At 49.8% G+C, this 24,322-nt stretch overlaps 1 protein-coding gene across 4 annotated transcripts in view; it reads left to right on the forward strand.

Moving 5' to 3' along the window:
* Positions 1–433: 433 nt before the first annotated feature.
* The window catches only part of Smox (spermine oxidase), a 36,692-nt gene continuing 12,803 nt past the window's right edge, over positions 434–24,322 (forward strand). For all 4 annotated transcript variants that reach the window (XM_004661488.2, XM_045157546.1, XM_045157547.1 and 1 more), the window contains exons 1-2: positions 434–559; positions 23,462–23,695. In XM_004661488.2, coding sequence (XP_004661545.1) covers positions 23,488–23,695 — 208 coding nt within the window. In that variant the 5' untranslated portion in view covers positions 434–559; positions 23,462–23,487. The remainder of the gene's footprint in view (positions 560–23,461; positions 23,696–24,322) is intronic.

Consider the following 24,322-nt stretch of genomic DNA (forward strand, 5'->3'; position numbering starts at 1 on the left):
CTTGTAGACCAGCCTTTTGACTCTCAACTGAAATCTGGCGAAGGGCCTGCGGGGTGAAAGCAGTCCAAGAAGGAGAGGGGTACTCCTTTAACCAAGGCACGGTTCCCAAGTCGGAGTAAACTGAGGCCGCCGCGGATCCCAGGTTCGCCTCGTAGACAGCCTGGGCTTTGTCTGCAGCATGCAGGTGCAGGGAGAGACGGCGCTGGCCTGGCTCCGCCGCGATTGGGTGGGTGAGTGGGCGTCCAGCCCGCGCCGGGGTCCAGGTGGGAGCGCGGCAGGCACGTTCCGGGCCGCGGAGCCGCGCCGCGGGCTGCGGTGGCCTTGGGCTTCCCCGCCCCCCGGTGGGGCGGGCCCGGGGAGGAGCTCCGAGCGCAGCCCGGAGGCGGAGCGCACCAGGCGGGGTGGGCCGGGGACGCGAGGCGGAGCGGGGCCCCATACAGGCCGCGGCGGCTGGCTAGGGCCCCTACGGTCCCGGCGGCGGCTGGAGGAGGAAGCCAGGCGGCTGGCGGAGGAGGCCGAGGCTGCTCGCGAAGACACTTCCCCGGCTCAGCAGGGAAAGGTAGCGCTCGCGCGGAGGCTCGCGGGGGCGCAGACAGGCTGCCGCCGCTGCAGGGAGCGAGGGGCTCGGACCGGTCCCCGAGGGCTCGGCCAGAGGGCCAGCCGGGTTCCCGGGGGCCGGCGGAGGGCCGTGGGCGCCGCGTTCTCCGGCCCCTGTGGCGGGTCCGCGAGCCTGGGACGGGGGCTGCTCCGGGCGGGCCGGACCCCGCGGGCTGCGGGCGGGCAGGGAGTCCTGGGGCTCCGCGGGCGCAGACAAAGCCGGCGCGGACGCCCCGCCACGACTCCGAAGACCGGCTGGATGGGAGCCGAGGTGGGAGGAGAAGGCTCGGGACGCGATCGAGACGGGGAGGCGGGCTGCGGTCCCCTGGAACGCCGGGCGCACTGGGGAGTAGCGCCCTGGGAAGGGCCCACCACCACGGGGGCGCGCGAAGGGTCACTTTTCGGGGAAGGGGAGCGGCGCGGCTCTTGCAGAGTGAAGTGAGGAGCCGGTGCATCCTGCACCAAAAGAGGTACTGCCCGAAGAGAGCCGTGCCCACAGGTAGTTGGCAGAGCCAGCTGGTGGGGGCCTAGGAGGAAACAGCAGGTGCTGGATGGGGGGGGTGGTGATCAACAGGACTGTTGTGAATGGAGGGTCAGAAGGCGTACATCTGGAAGTATGTGTGGGACATACTGCGTTCTGCCATCTTTGCTCCTTCTGGTGGGTAGGAGGATGCCAGTTCCTGTTGGCCCATGCCTCCCCTTAGGCTTCAGGGTCATTTCACCACCACCGCGTCATCGTCTTCATCCTTGGGTCATTTCCAGGAAAGTAAGAATGGGGTCTGCACCCCTTCACATGCCTTAGCCTCGTGTTTCAGCCTTGAGCCCTTACCCAGAACCACATCGCAGAGCTGTCTGTAGAGGTGACGCTTCCTTCTGCTGCTCCACCTCTTCCTAAGCCCATCCAGTCAGGGTGTCCAGTCATTTAACCGTCCTGCAAGCCTTTGTCCACCTCATTAGGTCTCTTTGAAGTTTTCCTTCCAGAACCATATCCTTCCCTGACTTCTCAGGGTTCTGTCTTCCTTCCTGGCTGGCCCTGCCTTAGCCTGCTTTCCTGCAATCCCTTCACTTGCTTAACTATATTAGAGGATCCCAGGGCTCTGTCCTCAGCCCTTTCCTCTCTCCTGACTTCTTACCATCGTGCTTACTGTCCCACCCCTGTTTTCATCCATTCTTATGATTAAAAAACAAACAAACAAACAAGCATTAGTTTATACACACAGAGGTCTTAAGTGGTTTTATGTTCATGACTTAAGCAGGTTTTGTCTCTGGCTCCAGTCCCTGGATACCGCCACCCTTCTGATGATTTATCACGTTCAGGATGAGGAAAACTAATGTGGGTGAAACAGAACCTTTATGACTACATTTCCAGAGAGAATCCTTCCAATCCCCGCCATCTGAGTGTGGCTTGTAATTCACTCACCTTTAAAAACAGGCAGCCAGGTAGCAGCACCCTTCCCACAGCCAGTCCCAGAACAAGACATTTTGGTTCTTTCCACAAAGTCTGTCACAGGCCCATTCTCCATGCTTTGATTCCATTGTTGCTCCCCAGGCTACTGCTCCATGCCAAGCCACCTTTGAAGTCTTGACCTAAAGCTATAGTAGTCCTCTCTCAGTACCTGCCCTTCTCCTCGGATCTGTTGTAAGAGAGTGTGAATTACAGATATTGATCAGGTCATTTTATTCCTAATGGTGCCTTCTACAATCTCAAAGCTTTTTCCTGGCCTGTCAGACCCACGGTCACTGACCACTGCTGACCTTTGAGCGTTGTTTGTCCATTGTCTGCTTTACATTTTCTCTGACAGACGTATCTGAGTACTTATGTCCCTTCAACACCCTGAGCCTGTTCTTGTCCTAGAGCCATTGCTTGCAATATCTTCTCCGCCTGGAAGATTTTAAAAATATATTTTATTTATTTATTGGGGGGGGGATGGGTGTGCCAGGGTCTCTAGCCACTACAAATGAACTCCAGATGCATGTGCCACCTTATGCATTTGGCTTATGTGGGTCCTGGGGAATTGTACCTAGGTTCTTAGGCTTCATAGGCAAATGCCTTAACCCCTAGACCATCTCTCCAGCCCCTGGAAGATTTTTTCTGGGCTAGTTACGCGTATTGTTTAGGCCTAAATTTCAGTATTACCTTTCTCAGATGTCGTCTAGTACAGTTGGAGGACCCCTTTCTACAGTTCGTCATAGCACCCGGTTTACTTTCTTCATGGCATGTGTGAGTCCATAGTTGTTGCAGTTGTCTTGACTTTGTTTGGCTTGCCAAGGGTTATCACTTTGACCGATTGGCCCACTGATGTATCTGGATCACCTAGCACAGTGCTTGGTATGTAATCAGTCTACAAGGATGGAGCCAGGTAGGGCAGGGCAGGGCAGGAAAGGATGGGTATTGCAGTTAGCACAGGAGCCTCCTGTAGCCTTCATGTGACCCTGAAGATTTAAATTTTGTTTCCATAAAAGCAGTTGTGCAAGGAGGAAGTGAAGGCTTGAGGACAGGCCTATCTGCTTAGGGGTGGCTGGTGGGGGGTCAGTCATGTGGAGTATATGGGGGGTTCACTGTGGGTTGGGGCTAAATGACTTCCTTTGCTTTTTGGGAGTAGAAATCCAGACAGAGTCAACACAGGGGGAAGGGGGAGGGAGGGAGAGAGAATGAATATGAATTGGGTAGGAGGCAAACTCTCCAATCCATGACATAGGGACAGCCTGTGATTGTTTTCAGTCCATTCTCTAACACATTTGTTGGGTATTCAGCTAGGGGTCAGGAAATCGGAGAGGAAGAAGAAGCTGGGGCTTCCTTCTTGGACAACTGCTTTTGTGGAAACATTTTAATTTAAATCTTCGGGGTTACATGAAGGCTACAGGAGGCTCCTGTGCTAACTGCACTGTACTTCATCTTGCTACCCATAGCTCTCCTGTTTGAACAGAGGAGCCAGCAGAGTGTTGAATTATGGGGCTAGTACTCTTAGAGTGAAGGGAAGAGAGATGGAGGAAGAGGAGCTGGACTCTCAACAAGGTAACCTGGGATGGACCGAGAAATCACACCCTGAGTCAAGTACTGAAAATGGGCCTGAGTCTCTGATCTAGGGTAAGGCTGCCATGCCTAGGAAAGGCCATGAACTGGCTTGGATGAGACCAAGGAGAGCATCCTGGATGGGAGACATCTGGCCAAGGCCAAGTAGCTGGTGCAAGGCCTTGGTGTGCTCAGTGGCTGCCAGGTGTCCTAAGAACTTCGCAGATAATAACTCTAGTCCTCTTGGCCATTTTCATGGTCACTCTTATTCCTACTTTACAGAGGGCACACTGAAGCACAGTTCTGTAGCTAATAGTAGCAGAGTGAGGTCTGAACTCAAACCACCTGGTTCTGGGGGACACTGTGTCACTTCTCCCATGCCTCTCAGATATGAGCCAGCCCAGGTCTCTTAACAACCAAGGGTCTTTCCTGCCTTTCCAGGCCTGGGAACCATGCTTTTTAAAGTAGGAGTCTTTACTTGGGATAAGTAGCTGAGTTTCTCTGCTTTTGGTCCCACCTTTTCTTCTGAGATGGGCTCTGGACCCAGGCCAACTAGTTGAATTTCATGAGCCTTGTGATTCCTGGGTGTTGGGGAGCTCTGAAACTTGTTTAGAATTGCCCTTGTCATTGCCTCTTAGGATTTCCACTTCCGGAGAGGGAGCTTCATGGGGCTCTGCAAACAAGCTGGCCTGTTTTTCAAATCCTTCCGGGAATGCTGTGTGGCAGAGCTTCAGGTTTGGCCCCCAGCCTGGTTGGGATGTGAGGCTGGGGGCACAGAGCTAAGGGACTGGAGAAGTGTGACTAAATGGCTTAATCCACCTCACCGTTGGCTCTGTCCCTACTCTCTTTGCCTGTGCAAACCAGGATGAAAGAGTCTTGTTTCTTTTGCTTCTGGAGGTTGTGGAGGCCAGCTGCTTCATGAGTTACACACTTGAGTGCTGAATTGCTGCAGACCCAGTGCAAGGGAGTAAGGGGGCTTCCCAAGGGATTCCATTCTGGGATCTGGGCCAGGAAGGTGGGGGTGACAGTTCTGCTCTGTGAGATTTCCCCCAGGACACCTCTGGGAAGGTGGCTGGCTCCCGAGGGTCTTGGTTTGTTAGCTGAGGAAGGACTGCTGACTAGAGGACTAGAGTCTGTTAGTCTAAATTCTGAGCCCCTGGATTCAAGAGTACTTCTTCATTTGAGTGGAGTGTCCAGCCTCCCAGGAAAAGGAGGAGGCAGGCCCAGTGGGTTTTCTCTTGTACATTTGAGGAAACAAGCATGGATCAAGCACAGTGCTCTTAAAAATGTACAGCGGGCCTTTTGCTGTCAGGAGATGCATGAAGGAGGCCTGTCAATATCTGCAGCCTTGTCTGCTGAGCTCAAGAGAACCTGAGGTGGACCTTGTTAGCTGTCATTGGTACCTAGCATCTCCTATACCTAGCCTGGTAGCCAGAGGCAACAGGGATATGGTACATGGTCCCCGCTATCCAGGAAATAAAAGTGAGCTGTGACCACTGTGATATGAGGTACAGTCCACAGCAGCTTCTTGGAAGAAGTGTTGGCTTGAGAAAGTCTTGAAGCCCAGTAGTGGAGGATGGCACTCCCATGGTGGCAGGTGAGCCCAGGCCTGGAGAAGCCTTGCTTCCCAAGCTGGTGAGTATGGATTTTATAGGCTCTCTCAGCTTAAAGGTTCTGAGTGCCATGCCTTGCTTAGAGCTGGGGTCTTTAAAATGCTTCTTAGACTCAACTACATGTATACCACCTGTAGAACTTGTTAAAATTAAGGTTGGTCCTGTCTAACTCATTGGATCTGGAGTGAAGCATGAAATTCTGCATTACTTTTTTTTTTTAACTTAAAATAGTTTTTATCTACTGACAATTTTTATACAGGTTCATAATATATTTTGATCATAATCACTCCCATTATTTCTCTTTTCTTTCTCCCCCAACCTTTTATTCAAAGCTAGTCCTTCTTCTAGTTTGATGTACCTCTCTCTCTCTCTCTCTCTCTGTGTGTGTGTGTGTGTGTGTGTGTGTGCGTGCGTGCGCACGTATGTGAGAGAGAGAGAGAGAGACCCACTGAGGTTCATTAGGGTTGCCTGCATGAGCACGAGGGGGAGTTATTTACCAGAGTATGCACAACTTACCAGTGGCTGTACCACCAAAGAAAATGTTTTCTGGTTTTCCAGCAAACATTAGCTGTTAAAAACTCCTCAGGGAGGCATGGAAGTCTCATGCCCTCCTCCTCTGTCATCCATTATGGAATGTTCATGGGCCATGATGGGATATTGTGCAGGTCATAACATTTGCTGTGAAATCATGAATGCAATGGCCATGCCCTTTCTTTTTTAAGCAATATTTTATCTTTGTTTTTATTAATTTTAATTTTTATATTTTATTATTTATTAGAGAGAGACAGAGAGGTACAGGGAGAGAAAAGCAGATAGAGAGAATGGGCACACCAGGGCCTCCAGTCACTGCAAATGAACTCTGGACACATGCACATGAACCACCTTGTGTATTTGTCCTAAGTGGGTACTGGGGAATTGAACCTGGGTTCTTGGGCTTTGCAGGCAACTGCCTTAACTGCTAAGCCATCTCTCCATCCCTATATTTATTTATTTATGAGAGAAAGAGAGAATCAGTGTGCCAGGGCCTGTAGTCACTGCAAATGCACTCCAGATGCATGTGCTACCGTGTGCACATGCTTACATTAGTACTGGGGAATCAAACCTGGGTCCTTAGGCTTCACAGATAAGTGCTATAGCCACTAAGCCATCTCTCCTCCAGCCCAACCATTTGCTTTTAGGAAGACAGCATTCCACAGCACTCCTCCCCATCCTCTGGCTACTTACCATTCTTTTTCTCTGCATTTCTAAACTCCTGGGAAGTGCAGTGTTGCTGGTTATTGGTCATAGTTTCTGCAGTGGACTTATACCTGAGGGAGAGGTGTAATACAGATGGGACCTGGGACAGGTCCTCTTGGCCTCCTGTGGACTCTGTTAGCAGAGTTGCAGGGTTGTCTATGAGGGATATAGTAGTGTTAGTGTGGTTGGGGCGAGATAGAGAGGAATGGAGAGGATTCTTGGGGATTCCCTGCTGGGAGTTGGGGGAGTGGGTCTCAGGCTGGCACGACAGGCCTGATTTCCAAGGTCCTTAACTCTGAGGAGCACTTTAAGACCACCAGGGGGTGTTTAGGGTGATTGTATCCTGGGTAGGGTGACATGCAGACAACAGGCAGGGTACCTTATCTCTGCTCACAGCCGAGTCTGGCACTTGTGGGCAGCCAATCTGGAGTGAGCACCCTTCCTCCAGCCAGGGTGGGGCCAGAAATTGGGGCTCCAGCCTGCTCCAGGTCCAGCCCCAGCTGTGATGCCTCTGACAAGCCCCACTTTCCCTGCTTGTGTGGCGACCCTTGCTCTGGCCTGCGGGAGTTCCTGTTTCTGCTGGTGATGGTTACATGAGCTGCCATTGGGGTCATCTTCCACCCTGGCCACCTCCTCAGTGTACCTGGGAGTCAGGGGCCCTGGTTGGACCAGTACAGGCAAGTGTTGCTCCTTTCTGCTGCCTCAGTGTCCTTATCTGTAAATGGAGAGGTTCTGTCTCCCCATGGAGGGGTTGTTACAGGGTTTCTTGGGTGGGATGCTGTGTATTTACAGGGTGGATGCTTAAACATCTTAGTTTTGGCTTACTATTAAAACTTTATTTTAATGAAGGCATAGAGTGAGCAACTTGCATGAGAAATTCCCCAGCTTACTCTGGGCTCTCCCAAGGCTCCTTGAGCCCCTGGCTATGTACAGGCTGGGGTCAGTTGAGGTCTCATTGTATTCTGGCATTGGGTTGCAGTACCATACCCAGAGGAGGATGGGAGGGTGCATACTGAAGGTAAGGTTCTGTCACCCTGGGCAGTGCACAGAGGGGCTGGCTGTGCTGTGCTTGGCCTGCTTTTAGGCATAGTTAAGTGAACATTCAGTGTGCTCTTCCGAAGAGGACATAGTCAAGTCTGCCTTGTTCATTTCAATCCCTGGTCCTTGCCAGACCATCCTGAGGGTTGGTAGGGACAGCATTTCACAAGTACTGTTCCGGGTGATCTCGGCATTTAGGGAACAAATATGAGTAGAAGCTAGCAGGTGTGCTGCACCATCCTGTGGGAGGGTCACAGTGTGTTTATGAGAAGTGAAGTCCTGTAGGAAAGAAAGAAACTGTTTCATGTTCCTCAAGCTGATTTGACGAAGGAATTTTTTTTTGAAGACTTCCTGATTGTATCTCACGGAGCAGGAAAATAACCCTTGGGAATAGCTGATGTGAAGGATGCTGCTTGTTGTAGACTACAGACATGTGTGGTGGGTGGGAACAGAAATGCCAGGGAGGACAGAGAGGGTGGAGGGCTAACTTTCCAGAAGAGGTGAATTTGGTGGGCCAGAAACCTATGGACAATCACTGGAAGCCAAGGACACTGCAGAGGGAAGGGCAGGCTAGATAGGACCCTAGACTTTTATGACTATAACTCTATTTCACTGGGTGAATGAAAGAGGGGCTGGTTTGATACCCAGAACCTGATGGTAGCTGAGTCTGATCTTCTTGATCCCAGGAGGGCCTCCTGCTTATGCCAACCTTGCCAGATTCTTGATCTAATATTTCTTCCTTAGCCTTTCATGTTAAAAGTTAATGGAATGAGGTTATGATCTCTGGGCAAGAAGCTAAACCTCCCTGTGCCTCAGTGTTTCTGTTTCTACTTGGGTGATACTCTTACTTGCCTTGTAGGGTCATGTGACATTGGAATACCAGCTGGTTGTTCTTACTAGTATAATCAACATGGAGAGCCTGTGGAAAGGTCCACTCTGAACAAGGTGGCATAAAAGCCAGTACCAAGCCGTCATCTGAGGGGCCAGGCCAGAGTGGTGTTAAGGAAAAGGACTGGCTCCTAGAGGAGAAGCTAATGGGTTGAAGGAGTTGGGGAGGGGTGAGAAGTCCAAGGTTTGGGTTTTCCCAGTGGAGGATCCTGCTGGTTACATGTGAAAGACCAGTAGCCAAGCAGGGCATGGTGGTACCTGCCTGTAATCCTAGTATTAGGAAGCTTGAGGTAGGAGGATTAAGAGTTTGAGACTAGGGCTGGGGAGATGGTTCAGTGGAAAAAATGCTTACTACTCAAGCCTGAGTATCTGATTTTTGGTTCTCAGACCCCACATAAAACCCAACAGCTGTGGTGGTCTTTTTCTTGCTTTTTGTTTTTTGGGGTAGGATCTCACTCTAGCTCAGGCTGATCTGGAAGTCACTCTGTATCCTCAGGGTGGCCTCGAACTCATGGTGATCCTCCTACCTCTGCCTCCCAAGTGCTGGGATTAAAGGTGTGCGCCACCACGCCCGGCTGTGATGGTCTCTTTAATCCTAGCACAATGATGCTGACTGCAGGGTTCCTGGAATCTCACAGACCAGTTAGTGGAAGGCAAGGACTAACACCCAAGTTGTTCTCTGACCTCCATGTGCATGTGTGCACACATGCTCTCACACACACACGTGAACATGTACACACACATCAAAATAAATTTGAGGCTATCCTAGACTATGTAAATCTTGCCTCCAAACCAAACCTAAACCCATGCCAACCAACGAACCAACCAACCAACTAACCAGTAAACAACAACAAAAGCAAAAGAAAGGTAGGGACCTTCATTCCTTATGCCCTGAGGAGCCATTAATGTTTTGTGATCAGAGCAGTGCTTCATTGGAAATGTGGTGGGGTGTACAGTGAAGGGGGTGTGTTGCAAGAACCCCCAGCAGCTGTGCTTCTTCATGGCTCAAAGTATAAGGATTGGTTATATGACTCTTAACTTCAGACTCTGTAATTTCCCAAAATGTTAGGCATCTCTGTGTTCTTCCCTAGGGGGCATTGCTAGCATAGGAAGTGGCAGAGGTTATCCCAGGGAACCTGCTTCCTTACTCTTCCCTGTGTCAGGCAGGGCAGCTTGAGTCCCTCTTCATCCCCCTTTCCTTTCACATCTGGCTTCCTGTGCAGTGTGAAGACTCTATTAGCAGCTCAGGTGGAGACACTGAGTGTGGCATCGTCAGCAGTACTGGAGGAGGGGCTGGAGTGGTGCAGTGTTAGGTGCAGACAGGATGCCGCAGTTGCCCCTGTCACTCACAGGGAAAGCCTGAGAGAAGATGCTCAGGAAGTCCCTAGTGGCTTTAGCTCAGTCCCCTGGTGTATCATGTCCTTACCTCCTTAAGTGAGCAGGAGTCCAGGGCTCTAAGTCAAGGGTAAAGGCCAGAGGATGGAGGATAAAGAAAAGCAGGCTTGTTGAGGCAGAGTTGGGTGTAGCTCAGTACAGATCCCCTTGTCCTCTGCCTGCTTCTTACCAGGTAACAATGTTAAGACCAGTGATTTCAGACCAGAAGATGCAGCACTTGGAAGTGAGTTGGAATTTATTAGAAACAAAGCAAAGAACCTAGCCAGCTGTGTGTCAGATCCTGGCAGATGTTCCTGGCCTCCCCACATTATTCTGGACTATTACCTCATTTCATAGAAAGAAGATATCACTCAAACCCATGTTCTGGGACATCCAGCCTGATGCCTTCTCTTCACCCAGTAGCCCCCCAACCCTGAACTTGTTCCCAAATTTTCAGCTGAGCCCAACCTCACCCTACCCAGATACTTGCTCTATTGTTTTAAAAAACTTTTTAATTGACAATTTTTATACCCGTTCATGTGTTCATATGTGTGTGTGTGTGTGTGTGTGTGTGTGTGTGTGTGTGTGTGTGTGTATATATATATATATATGTTTGTTTGTTTGTTTGTTTGTTTTTTCAAGGTAGTGTCTCACTCTAGTCTAGGCTGACCTGGAATTCACTATGTAGTCTCAGGGTGGCCTTGAACTCTCAGCAATTCTCCAACCTCTGCCTCCCAAGTGCTGGGATTAAAAGCGTGTGCCACCATGCCTGGCACATTCATAATATATTTTGATCATAATCCCTTCTCATTAATTACTTTGTTTTGCTTATCTCTCTTATCCCTTTTAAACTGATTTACTTCTTTCCAACTAATCTCTTTTCTATTTTGATGTCATTTTTTTGCCCTCCTCCATCATTTTTGACACGTTGATGGGCCCAATATATAATTGTGAAGGTAACAATAGCTGTGGTGAGGTCATGAATGTAACTGCCACTTTGTATTGGGAGACAGCGTTCCAAAGCACTTCTCCCCATTCTTTGGCTCTTTTTTTAAAATCCACTACATTGGTCCCTGAACTTCAGAGGGTATGATAGAGATGTCTCATTTAGTGCTGACACTCAACTGTCACATCTCAGCACAATGATGACTTTTGAGTGTCCCTGGTAGTACCACCATCTGCGAAAAGAAGCCTCTCTGATCAAAAGTGAGAACAGCCCTAGTCTATGAGTTTAAGCATAAATATTTAGAGGGCAATGTGATGGGCACAATATATCCATTTTGCTAAACAACAGCAATAGTTCAACAGCAGCAATAGTTTCCCTTCTAGACTTCATGACCTTCCCAGCCTGGGCTTTTGAGTAATTTTCAGGCATGAATTACCAGGCATGGATTCCCTTTAGTGGAGCAGGATTCAAACTTAGTCAGAGAGCAGTTAGTTTCCCCATAGCAGACACACCATTATTGTATCAGGGGGCACATCTTGATTGCCTGTGTAGCTTGCTGGGTCCACTGTTAGTTAGCTCTGTTCATGACTATTCCCCCCTGCATAGTACTTGGCAGCACTTTGGCAGCTAGGCAGCAGGAAGAGGCTTCTGGCTCAGTTCTGGTTTGATTTCTCAGTGTCTGGAAATGGGAGCATGTAGTATCTTTAGCAATAGGGTCATACCTTCTAGTTCTGTTGGGCAACTAAGAGCCTTGTCAATAGTCTGTATTATATTGGGGGCTTCAGGGACCTCCTTGACAAATAGCTCACTGGGAGGTTTTCCATTCTGGCACTGGGATTTTCTTGTAACAATCTGTGGATTCTGGGCACTACAGGATGCTTAAAACCCCATTTTTAAAAACTGTTTGTTCTCTTGGTCCTCATGCTGAAGGTGGTACCGCATATCTTTTTCACTGGATTTTAAAAAGTGTGAGACCCAAGACCTAGTTCTTATGGAGCAACTTGGAGTACATGTCACATGGCAGGTTGTGCAGTGAGCCTCAGTTTCCTCCTCTGTAACATGGGGGTATTGCCACGAGGCTTAATTGGAACATTTCATGGGAAGATGTACCTACTACATGCTCCATGAACCATAGTGATAACAATGGTGGTAGAATACGAAGAACAGACCTTTGATTTCAAAAGCAAGGAGTTATTAAGTCTTGCTTTGAACTTAACAAAAGGACTTGAAGAATATGTTTATTGTTCAGACTCAGCGTCTCACCTCCTTAGGTGTTTTATGGAATTAGTCACAGGCTGCAGGCCCATGTGTAAGCCTTACAGATCTGGCTCTTGCTTGGGTCGGGGCTGTGTTTCCTTCTTGGGTGTCATGAAGTGCCCTTCAGCAGCTGGTCCTGGGTGCTTGTTGGTGAGTGTAGTCATGGCGTCCTGAAGTTCCCGGGTGGGAACTGTCGACTAGGGAGAGAGGAGGTGACTTTCTAGTGGGAATGATGAGTTGCCCCTTTTTGAATTTTCTGTTTGGCCTGGCAAAACAATGATGCCACATCCTTGACCCTATTCATGGAAGAGGGGGCTGGGCCTTCTGCAGTGTGCCTAGGCTCGGGGCAGGGAGACTAGAGTGGTCTGCAGCCCACACCACTAAGCACCCAGGCCAGGAGGCATGTGGCAACCCAGTGGCAATCCCAGGTTTTGGCAGTGCATCTGGGTGAGCTGTCAGGCTTTGAGAAGACTCCTGCCAGCCCTGAGTGCCTGGTACAATGTGTGCAGTGTCAGTATGTAGCGAGGGGTAGGACAAGGGAAGTGTCAAGGCTGGGCCAGTGCCTGGGCCCACTGCCCTGGGAGGTGAGCAGGGGCCTGAGAACTGAGCAGGATGTAGCCCTGCTGTGTCCCTCCCTCTCTGGGTGGCCTCCATCTGCTCTATGTAGCCCTCTGAGCCTGTTCTTTCATCTGTTCAGTGGTGCAGCAAGGTGCTCTGACTATGACGGTTGTAATGAATAGAAAGCCCAGCACAGGTCCTGGCACAGATTGTGCAAAATACATAACAGTTTGCTCTGGTGTTCAACTGGTGGTGAGATGTTGGGAGAGGGTTTCCTTTTTGTCATTTTGTGGCCATGCATATCACCTCAGCTCTGTGATGTATTGTGTTGTGTGGGGACCATAGAGAAGTATTTTGCTGGAAAGAGGGTTATGGTAGACTCCTTCCCCTCAAATCTTCCCTAATAGCTAACACTGTTAGTGCTACAGGGTCTCTTTGCAGGCAGAGTACACGAGTCTCAGGCTGGGTGAAGTGGGAACCCAGTGGTTTGGGAGAGAAGATGGGCTTGGTAGACATGCTGCTCCCCTGGGACTGGAGTTAGGCACAGCTGGAGTTTGTGTGGTCACAAGAAGTCACTGAAGGCTGATGGGGAGCTGTGTGGCTGAGTTGTGCTCACAGTCTCAGTTCTGGTCAATGTGTTTGGAAGAGCTGGTAGAAAGTGCTGACTGGGCTGGCCTTCTTCACCCCAGCACTGCAGCTGGCTACTGGCAGAGTGGGGCCCTGTGGGGAAGCCTCCCCATCATTTCCCACTACCCAGGTGTCTATACTCCAGTCTGCCTAAAGGTGGATCTGTGTGAATAGTTGAAACTGGATATCCTGATTCACCTCAGAGGTAGGCCAGGCTATGTCTGCAAGCAATGCTTGTGCAAGGTTGCTTAGTGCAAGGATGTTCATGCAGGGATGCTCATGTAGGGATGCTCAGTGCAGGGATGCTCGTGCAGGGATGCTCAGTGCAGGGATGCTCATGTAGGGATGCTCAGTGCAGGGATGCTTGTGCAGGGATGCTCAGTGCAGGGATGCTCATGTAGGGATGCTCATGCAGGGATGCTCAGTGCAGGGATGCTCAGTGCAGGGATGCTCAGTGTGGGGATGCTCAGTTCAGGGATGCTGGGTGCACTTGATTCTTTTTTTTTGTTTAAAATATTTAAACTTCTATTGAAAATTTTCATCATGAATATAATTTTATGTTGATCATAAACCCTTCCATGATATTCCTTTGTCCTTCTCTCCATACCTCTTCCACTGAATTCCTTTTTCTTTCATATTAGTTCTTCTCCTTTCATGTGTTTTTAGTTTTTAAATATTCTTTTGTTATTATATTTTTTATTGAGAGAGAGAGAGAGAGAGGGAGGGAGGGAGGGAGGGAGGGAGGGAGGGAGGGAGGGAGGGAGAGAATAGGTGTGCCACGGCCTTTCAGCCACTGTGAATGAACTCCAGATGTGTCGGCCTGCTTGTGTGCATGTGTGACATTGCATTCTTGCATCACTGTGTGTCCGACTACATTAGAACTGGAGATTCACACATGTGTTCTTAGGCTTCTCAGGCAAGCAGCTTAATTGCTAAGCCATCTCTCCAGTCCTATTTTAATTTTTAAATATATTTTTAAAAGTTTTAAATTTATTTATTTGAGAGAGAGGAGAAGAGGGTGGGGGAGAATGAATGAGAATGGGCATGCCAGGGCCTCTAGCCACTACAAACAAACTCCAGACACATCCACCATCATGTGCATCTGGCTTATGTGGGTCCTGGGGAATTGAACCTAGGTCCTTAGGATTTGCAGGCAAGCACCTTAACCACTAAGCCATCTCTCCAGCCCTTAATGTCTTTTTGTTTTTTGCCATCCTCCATCATATATGTCAAAATGTTGGTGGTCTCCATATCATGCAGGTTTTTTGAAGTAATGGCAGAATGTAACAACCACTTCACGTCCAGAAGATAGTGTTTTACCTCACTCCTCTCCATCTTTGGTTCTTAGTTTTTCTGCTCCCTCTTCTACAATGTTCTTTGAGCCTTGGGTGGTGGGTGCACTTGATTCTTGATGCAGATGATGCTCGATGACGTTCTGCTGCGTTTGGGAGCATGAGAAAGACCCCTGCCTGCAGAAGCTTGCCTATCTCTGATGAGGACTCTGGGGAGAGAACAGGGCTCAAACCTTTAACCTGTGGGCACCTGGCTTTAGTTGTTGTTTTCCTTTTTAATAGTATATGTAGAGTGTTTTGGGATGTGTTGTGTTGTGTGTGGTATGTGCACAGGAATATGCTGATTTGATGTAGCATCCTGTGTGAACATCAGGTATTCCCCTCTGTCACCCACCTGCTGTTTTTCCTTGCAACTTGCTATGACATTGGAGTCTCTGGAGCTTGCTGTTAACAACCCCCCTGACATTCTCTTAACTGCTCCACACAAGACCAGAGTTACACATGTGTGTGGCCACTACTAGCTGACTCAGGCAGTCTCAGGCCTCCTCAGGCTGTCATGTTTGCACAGGATGTGCACTTAACCGCTGAGCTATCTCTCTAGCCCCTCACTTGATTTTTGATTTTTCTCACATTCCAGGCTTGTTAGGAGGGGCCAAGGGGTCAGTCCATTGACACAGAACTAATTTGGGTTTATCCAGCAGTGTCAGTGACTGGTCACTCAAGTCATCCTGGCTTGTCTTGCCCTGGCCCCAGATCCTGCCATTCAGCAGGATGGCCATTTAGCACCCTTACGTCCACTGCCAGTGCCTTTCCTGTCCCTACCCTGACTTCTTTCTTTGTGGACCTACCAGGTCCTTGAGGTGGCAGCTCTGGTCTTGCTATGTTTTCAGTGGCTAGTGCCTGCCAGAACAGTGCTCACTAAATATTTTCAGTGAATGAAAGACCTGTTCCCACCACCTGCCTCCGTCCATGTTCTCTCAGACTTTTGTGCTTCTCCAGTTTCCTCAGACCTGCCTAGCCCATGCCTAGAATGTGTCTGTGCTTTTACATAGAACTCACTACCTCCCACCAACATGTTCTGTGCCCACCTAGACTCCACACCCATCAGGGCACACCTGTATGCTGTTGGTGTGATCTCCTCCCCCACCTCTTTCTGGAGGATAGGGATGGAGATGTTGGAGCTGGGAGCTATTGACCTCCAGTGGGCAGGTTGGATAGACTGGCCTTCTCTGTCATCTGGGCATGGCTTAGAGCTCACCAGACTTGACTCTTATGGCTCACTTTTTTATTTTTTAATTTTTTTAATTAATTCGTTTTGATTCAGCAAATACAGTCAGTTTGGTACCATTAGTAGGCTCATCCATGACCTACCCCCTCCCTATTGGCCCCTCCTTCTTGAGGTATATGGGTCGTGCATTGTGGAGTTAGCCCACAGTTATTGGTACGATAAATGTCTCTGTATATCCTGACCCAACATGTGGCTCTGACATTCTTTCCACCCCCTCTTCCGCAAAATTTCCCTGAGCCATGCTGGGTTCATTTTTGGTCTGCTTCAGTGATGAGGTGTTGGGAGCCTCTGAGGCTCTGGCTCTCTGATTTGGTAGGAGTTGATTTTTCTCTGTGTTGGTCTCCTTCCCTCTTGTGCTGGTATCCGGTTCATCAGGAAAACAGCACCCTTGCTTGTTTCGCCAATTTTTCTTAGTTTCGGCTGGGGCCCTTTTGAGGTATGATGGGGTGGCTCTCTCCTTAGGATCTACATCTATCTGAAAAAGAGAAGCAGATTCTCCAATGGAGAGTAAGTTAGCACCAGGACATATGAGATAACCCTTCCTTTTTTTTTATAGAGAATTTAATAGGTGTAGGCCCTGTTGTAGCCCATGATTGTTGGTAGCTTGATATTGGAGAGTGGGCTTATGTTTGGATATGGTTCTGACTTGTTTCCCAGCTACAGCTATGGGTTCCATACCACTGAGGGATCAGTTAGCCAAATCAAGAGCAGTTGGTTCCCCACCATAGCTGTGTGCCACTATTGCACTTGTGTGGGCATCACAACAGGTTATTTGCTGCTAAGTAGGTTAGACCATGAGTTGCTTGGACAGATATTGGTCATTTTCCCTCATTCGCCCATGTAGCACCTTCTGGCACTAGACGTGCTGACTGTCTGGGGACTGACTCTCTTCTAGCTTCCAGCCATGCCATTCCATTTTACGTGTCAACTGCATATGGTGTCTTCAGCAGTAGGGTCTTACCACTAACCTTTGGAGGGTCATCAAGTACTCTGACAGATATCTGTCTGTCTTTTAGGAAACCTTCTTGGTCTCTCTGATCAAAAGCTCATTGTGGATGATAGCCCCATGCTGGTACTGGGAGTTACAGGTCAGTGCCCACTACGAAAATGAGGAAAAAGATAAGTAATATATAAGAGTTAGAGGGAAGAGGGAGAGGAAGAGAGAGAGAGAGAAAGAGAGAGGGGGGGGAGGGAGGGAGGGAGGGAGGGGGAGAGGGAGGAGGAGAGGGAGAGGGAGGGAGGGAAGATATAGAAGATTAAGGTTATATGGCTGACTTTTTAAGGCTTGGGGTATGCTCTTATACCCCCAGGCAGGCCAGAATATGACTGAGGAGAGGTGGTGTTCCCTGGTTCCTACCAATTCAGTTCTGGCCTACTCCAATATTCAGGATGTCAGAGGGAGGTCAAGAGAGTGCAGCGGCTAGCCTGGGCCTGGGCCTTGGGCCTGGAGGGTCCAGTCAAGTTAGCTCCTGGCGGGAGGCGAAAGGGCTACCTTGGTGGCACATGAACATGGAAAATTGATTTCTTTAGCAGTGTCTCAGAGCCTCTTCCCTTTGCTTCTCTGTTTAGGGATCAGATACTCCTGAACTTTTCCCACAGAGAACTTTCTCCACAGAGCCATCTGCCTAACCCACAGTTGGGGTTCTTCTCTCCACAGCGGTGCTTTGGGCTCTTGAAGCAGTGACTCTGACCTCTGTAGTGGTCCTTTTGGAGACCCTTTCCCCTCCTTCCCTTTGTGAAGAGTTCCTTGCAGGTGGCCTACACTGTTCTCCTATGCTATCTCATTTCATTGTCCTGGCAGTCGTACAGTAGCTGGGACCCCTGCCCCATTTTACAAATAGGTACGCTTGAAAACTGGCTTCAGTTTTCAGGTGAGGATAAGACAAGTGAGCCAGGAGGTGGGGGACAGATACTGTGTTCTTAGGGTGAACTGAAAGGTACTGGCCAAATTGGGCTCAGAGAAAGGCAGATGCTGGCCTGGGGCTGGTTACCTCATGAGCAAGAGTGAGACTGAGCTGGGGTCCTTTTTCTCTCCCTTCCCCTTTCTTCTCCTGGCTTACAGGCTGCCCTTCCCTGTACACTGTGCTTATACCCCAACTCCCCTCCACTGGGCTGGCTCAGCAGTCCTGTGCCTCCCTTTTACTTTCTGCAGCGGGTAAGGAGGCTGGGAAGGGTCTGGCTGGGAGACTTGGGCTGCCTGCCCCGGGTGGAGGGTGGGAGGAGTCTTGCAGACAGAGCCCCTTTGTCTGCCAGTACTGCCAAGCAGCTGGTCTGGGATTTCTGGGTGTTTTTTTTTAACCTCTGAAGAATAATTGTATTGTCTGGAGGGGGTTGCTCAAGAATTTAAATCCCTCTACAGACCTGGGCAGCTCCGAGATGTTCCCCTGGAACAGTCTCAGTTTCCCTTCCCCTTCTGTTAAAAGTCTGGAATGGGAGAGTCGCTGTAGGAAAAATGAGCTGCCCACTGCCTGGGCCACCATTCTTACCTGTTGGGAGGAGAGGCATAAAGTCCCCAAGGCTGGTGCAGGCTGCCAGTTCCTTGATGCTGAGGGGAGCCTGAGTCCTGCACAGGTCTTCTTTGAGCACACATGGGGCTGTGTGGAGGGGAGACCGCAGCTTAGAAGGAAGGCCAAGCTTGGAGGACTTCTGCTGGGATGCAGCCCTGGACTCGAAGGGGAGGGGGGAGGGCCCGGGGGAGGGGGCTGGCTACCTTACTTTTCTTCTGGAATTCGGTGAGAAAATGAAGCCCAAGGTGGCCTGGAGGAAAGGACAGTGCAGTAGGCACTTGTGTTCAGGATGGGTAGAGTATTTCATGTCTCTGATGGATATCTTTAAAGGTTGTGGGTGGCTGGTAGCATCATTTTTTTGTGTGTCTGGCAGTTGCCACGGTTGGGGAGCAAAGAGACCTGCAGATGAGTGGGTGAGAGAAATGGCTGCAGTGGAGGAAGGGATGTCCACATAGCTGTGCCATTGACTCTCTTGCCAGTGCCTCACCTGCTGGAGGGTCGCCAGCCCAGCCTGGGATCTGGCCTTGCTCAGTGACAGGGAGACTGTGTCCTCAGTTCTAAAATATCAGGTAGCAGGAGGTCCCAAGTGAGACGCCTGTGTTTTGAGAGCCCGTTGTGGATGGGGTCTGTAGTGCATAGCCAGCGTGGGTGGGAAGCTTATAGTTTACATGTGCCTGCTGCCTTGGGAAACAGAAATAGCACAGGCCTGATTTGAGTAACAACACAGCTATGAAGTCACACAGCTGTGCAACCACAGCAGGCCCAACAATGGCTCTTGTGGGTTAGAACCCAGAAGCAGTTTCTTTGACATGTGGCAGGGAAAGTGCTTCCCATGGGATGAGATGAACTGGGGAGGCCTAACACTTTGGCGGAGTTGGGAATTTATGTTCTGTGTGGTGGGGAGTGTCGTGTGAGAACTAGGGCCAGGAAGGTCAGCTGAGTTACAAGGGCTAAGGGTTTCCCATACCTGGAGTGTAGTAGATGCTCAGTGAATTATTGAATTGTATTCTTTGATCATTCTAGGAGAAGCTTGGCCATGCTTATTTTTTAGAGGGTGGAGACTGAGACTGGGTACAGATGAGATTCAAAGAGGGTCTCTAAGGACATGGAGGGTAAGGAGTGACTGCTTGGGCTGTAAGGTTAGCATGGATAACTAAGGATGCTTTCAGCTTTGACGTTGGGCTGTACGATTAGCATGGATAAGGATGGTCTTCCACTAAGGTTGCCTCCAGCTTTGACCTTGGGGTCATTGATGGGATGAGGGCAAAGGAGTTACATGCTACCACTAGTTGAGTTCTAAGCATTTCCAGGAAAGCTCTTCAGGATCAGGTGTTGGTATAGTGCTAGCCCTGGCCACAGGCACTCATGCTTTTGCTGATCTCATTTCTTGAAGCTCTAGAGCTTGGCCAGTATGGGGACACAGGAGCCTTGGCACAAGCACTGGGCAGAGAGCCCTGGGCCCTACACCCATTTTGCCTTGGAGGCTGGAGCAAGAAGGTGAATGTTTTTGCCTTGTGTCTCTCTCCACCCCACTCCCTGCCGGGCTGAGCCAGCACTTGTTTCTTCTCCCCTTTATCTGTGCAGGAGTACAGTGTGTTCTGGTTCTCCTGTGCATACAGATCAAGAAGTGGATGTTGTTTATTTTTTTCCGTTCAGCAAGCAAAGGACAGGCAGACATCAAGGACCATTTCCATGATTCTTCTTCCTCAGTAAGGCAGCTTCTCATATGTTAACCACAGTCCACAAGGGGAGTTATAATACAAACTAACAGGAAGCAAGTTGTTCTCCCTCTCCTATGTGGGAGGTAACAGAGCACCCAAAGGTCCATTGAGCCATTGGCATGCAGTAGGCATCTCTGGATATGTCTTCTCTTCCTTTCCTCCTCTGGGTGTGATGACTGTACGCTGATGGGGTGATGGAGGAGGGTGGGGCTGGGGCTCAGCTCTGTGAAGTGTTGGTGCTGGCTTCGTGGAGACAACAGGAGTTGATGGGGCTGGTTTGGGATAAGGCCTGTAGAGGATCAGATCAGAACTGTGGGGTTGGCTGTGAGAGATAGGGGTGCTGAAGACCCATGCAGACCCTAATTACCTGCACTGCTTCCACCCGCCACCCCACATTTAAGGTCCATGAGATCTGATGTTGGGAGCTGGGGGTTCTTTTTATAATCCATTCCAGAATCCTGTTCCAAAGATGGTGTGTTCATAGTGCAGCTTAATAAGCTGAGATTTCTTGCATGAGGTCCTTGAAAATGTTGACAATCTTGTGACAACTTCATAGCACCTCATTTGACTGTCAGCAGTGCATAGAGGACAGTGTGGTCATTGCCCCGGGGAACCAGGCAGGTGCCTGGTGACTGCCTTTTTTCCTGCCCATGCTTCTGAAGTTTCCTGGTTTTCAGAGGAGGTGCCTTAGGGATCCTGTTTGTGATCAGCAGAACTCCAGTTTTTTATTAAAGATCCTGTCTCACTATGTAGCCTGGCTGGCCTGGAAGCCATGGTTCGGCAGCCTCTGCCTCCCAAGTCCTGGGATTACAGGCATTTGATTCCACAGGAAATTTGGAATCCTGCAGTTTAATTTCTGTCATACCTTGCAACCTACAGCAGCATTTCAAATGTAGTTCCACTCATCCTGTTGAAAACCCTGTCCATCCTGGTCCCTTACTGTGTAAAGGAGGTTGGGGGTGGGTAGGGTGTCTTGGGTCAGGGGTGCTGGTAGAGGGGTCTCCACTCTTTTGGTTCTAGAGATCCAGAGTCTGGGATGGAGTAAGGCAGCAGTGCCACGTTGTCACAGGGTGCCTGGGAAAGGTGGCGTCATCAAAGTTGGCATGAGGTCCCAGGCAGAGCTTTGTGTGTTTACAAACCTGTCGCAGCTTTGGTACTGGCTGGCACACATCCGGTGGCAATTTCTGTGACCCTGTTTCCCTGCCACCACGCGTGCAAGCTGCCACATCCTCACCTCTAAATTTAGTGGGCAGGAGGGGAACCTGTTATGATTGCATGAGGTCGGGGAGAGGCGAAGGAGGAAGGACTTCAGGCAGCCCCTGCTTCACATGCTCCTTGGAGAGAGGACCTAGCATCTTAGGGGACACAGAAGAGAGGAGGGCAGGGATTGGCCCGGGGGTGGGGGGTGGGGAAGGGGGAAAGAAAGTTGTGAGTTCGCCCACCCATGGCATCATCCCCTGGTAAGGCTGAGAGCCTGTCTGAACCCAAGAGACTGTGAGGGATTCAGGGCCTCGCGCGCCACCTGCTGGACATATAAGGGAACATTTCCTACTCTTCTTGGCCAGCCCTAGTCTAGGAGGCTTCTGGGGTGGTCAGAGGTGTGAGGATGTGGCAATCTGAAGATTTCTGACTCAGACCCAGGCTTCATGTGGGCAGATGGAATAGGTGGGAGCGGGAGCCTGAATATATTTTGGAAAAGGCCTCTCTCTCTGTCTGTTAAGTGAGAGGAGCCAGTGTTAGAGAACACTGTCCCAAGGAAAATGGGAACCTCAATATGCAGTAAAGGAAGGAAGGCAGAGTGCCAGCCTTTGATTAATATATGAGTGGGTTGGAGGACAGATCTGAATACCTTGTTACTGAGGTGGGACATATGTACACACATTGACTTGTTCAAGTCTTAAATGTACAAGTCTTTACCTGCACACTGCATAACATCCGTTGAGATCAAGATGTTCTTCTCAAAACCTCCCTTCCTTTGTAAGCTGTGCTCTGATGTCTGTTTTTACAGATTCCATTTGCCTCCTCCTGAACTTCATGTAAATGGTGTCATGCGGTATGTGTTTCTGAGTCTTTGGCCTCTTTTGTAACAATGTCATGTCTTTGAGGCACATTTATGTTGTTGAAAGTATCAACAGGTCAGTACTGCTTACTGCCAAGGAAGATTCCATTTTATGATGAGACTCCACATTATATGTCTGTTCTCTCATTAGTGGATTTTTGACTTACTTCTGGTGTGGGTTATTGAAATAAGGCTTTCTTTGACACATCTGTTTGGTTGAATATACCTGATTGCCTGATTGTCATGGGTGTATTCTTAGGAGTGGATTGCTGCTGTGGGAAGGGTTATGTTCACCTCTTGGGTGTAGGTGATGCATTTTATTCCTCCGTGGTTGTTGTCCAGAACTTCTGTCCACCTTATATGTTTCTCTGCTAGGTCCTGGGTGCTGTTAGGCTCTGCAGTCTGCAATTCAAACCTCAAGACAACTGGAAGCTAGGTTGGTAGGATCAGGGAAGATAAAGGCTAGGATCCAAACTGAGTGGCTCCCACAGAAAGGTCCCTAGATAGCTCCAGATTGTCTTGATCATTCTGGGAGTAGAGAAGCAGCATGTTGTAGCCCTGGGCCAGCCCCTTGCCCTGCAGTACCAGGTCCTCAAGTCTGGCGTCTCTGAGAAAGCTGGCATAGTGTAACTGTTAATTTGATGTCTAGCCTCTGGTGCCAGGGTCCTCATGGACACTGTTTGCTGGGATCATCACTGCTTTGTGGTGTCTGAGGGGCTGGGTGCCTGGGGAAAACAATGTGCCTAGAATAGCAAAGGCTTGTTGAACACTAGCCTCGTGGCACTTTCTCAGGGGAGGGCAGGACTTTATCCTTCCCACCAAATTGCCACCTCACAGAGGCTTGAGAGGACAACAGAAAGCCAGGAAAGACGAGAAGGTGCACAGGACAGAGAGTCAGGCAAGGGAGGGAGAAGAGAGCCCAGCATTGTGTATACAAGTATCTCGGGGCTGGTGTGAGCATCCTGAGGTTTGTGCAAGTATTTGTGGGTCCTGAGTATGTGTGAGAACTTTGGCATATGTGTGAATATCCTGGACTTGGCACAGGTTGAGTCATAGCAGCCATGCTTGGCTAAGCTGGCTTAAGATCAGCAAAACATCAGGATCAGTGTCTCCTGACATTGGCCTTCTTGGTCATCTCCTTTCTGGCTACCTCTTGTCTCTAATTTGGGGTCTGTGGGCAGGGAAGAGCCTAACAGATTTTTGGGCAGGATTGATGAATTGCGGGGTTTAAATGTGTTCTACTTCCTGTCTGCTGGTGGAGACCCAAACTATCCTTCCCTTCTTTTTGTACCTGCCCTTCTTACCACCTCCCCCCTCCCTTTGCCTCTTCCTTCCTTCCTTCCTTCCTGCATCTTTCAGAGGTGGCTCTCTTGTCCAGCTCCTCAGGGAGGGGAAGGGAGGGCTGTCAGTGGGTGTCTGTTGGGTCAGGCAACTCCTACCCTTGCAGGTTCCTAGGAGGCCAGTACGGACGGTATGCAAAGTTGTGAATCCAGTGGTGACAGTGCGGATGACCCTTTCAGTCGTGGCCTACGGAGAAGGGGACAGCCTCGTGTAGTGGTGATTGGTGCCGGCTTGGCTGGCCTGGCTGCAGCCAAAGCACTTCTAGAGCAAGGCTTCACGGATGTCACAGTGCTCGAGGCTTCCAGTCACATCGGGGGCCGCGTGCAGAGTGTGAAACTCGGTAAGCATCACCCCAGTCCAGCTACTTCTGTAGGTCACTTTTGTTCCCTAACCCCCCACTTCTGCCTGAAGACTCATTATTTTAGCACTTTCCCTGGGATTACTGTTCTGTCACACAGCCTGTCTGGGCATTTCCCAGAAGTGTCCTTGGCCTCTTGCTGTAGTCCTTGGAGGCGGTCATGGTGGGCTTCACACTCCCGTGTTTGGAGAGTGCTGCTTGGTACATGACCTGGGTTCACAGTGTTCAAGGGGGAGGGTACTCCAAAAGCCAAGCTCTCCTGACACCATGTTGACCAGTTTCTGTGTCACAAGAAGGAAAATTGTGTAAGTCTCTATTAGTCATTAACTTAAAAAACTTAAAAAAGTTATTTTATTTATTTGAGAGAGGAGAGAGAAAGAGAGAGAGCAGAGCAGAGAGAGCAGAGAAGAGAAGAGAAGGGGCATGCCAGGGCCTCCAACCACTGTAGACAAATTCCAGACACATGAGCCACCATGGGCATCTGGCTTATGTGGGTCCTGGGAAATCGAACCTGGGTCCTTAGGCTTTGCAGGGAAGCATCTTAACTGCTAAGCTATCTCTCCAGCCTAGTCCTTAACTTTTGAGTGTGAATTAGTGCATCATGACCAC

This window comes from Jaculus jaculus, chromosome 8 (genome assembly GCF_020740685.1).
Source record: "Jaculus jaculus isolate mJacJac1 chromosome 8, mJacJac1.mat.Y.cur, whole genome shotgun sequence".
NCBI classification, from domain to species: Eukaryota; Metazoa; Chordata; class Mammalia; order Rodentia; family Dipodidae; genus Jaculus; species Jaculus jaculus.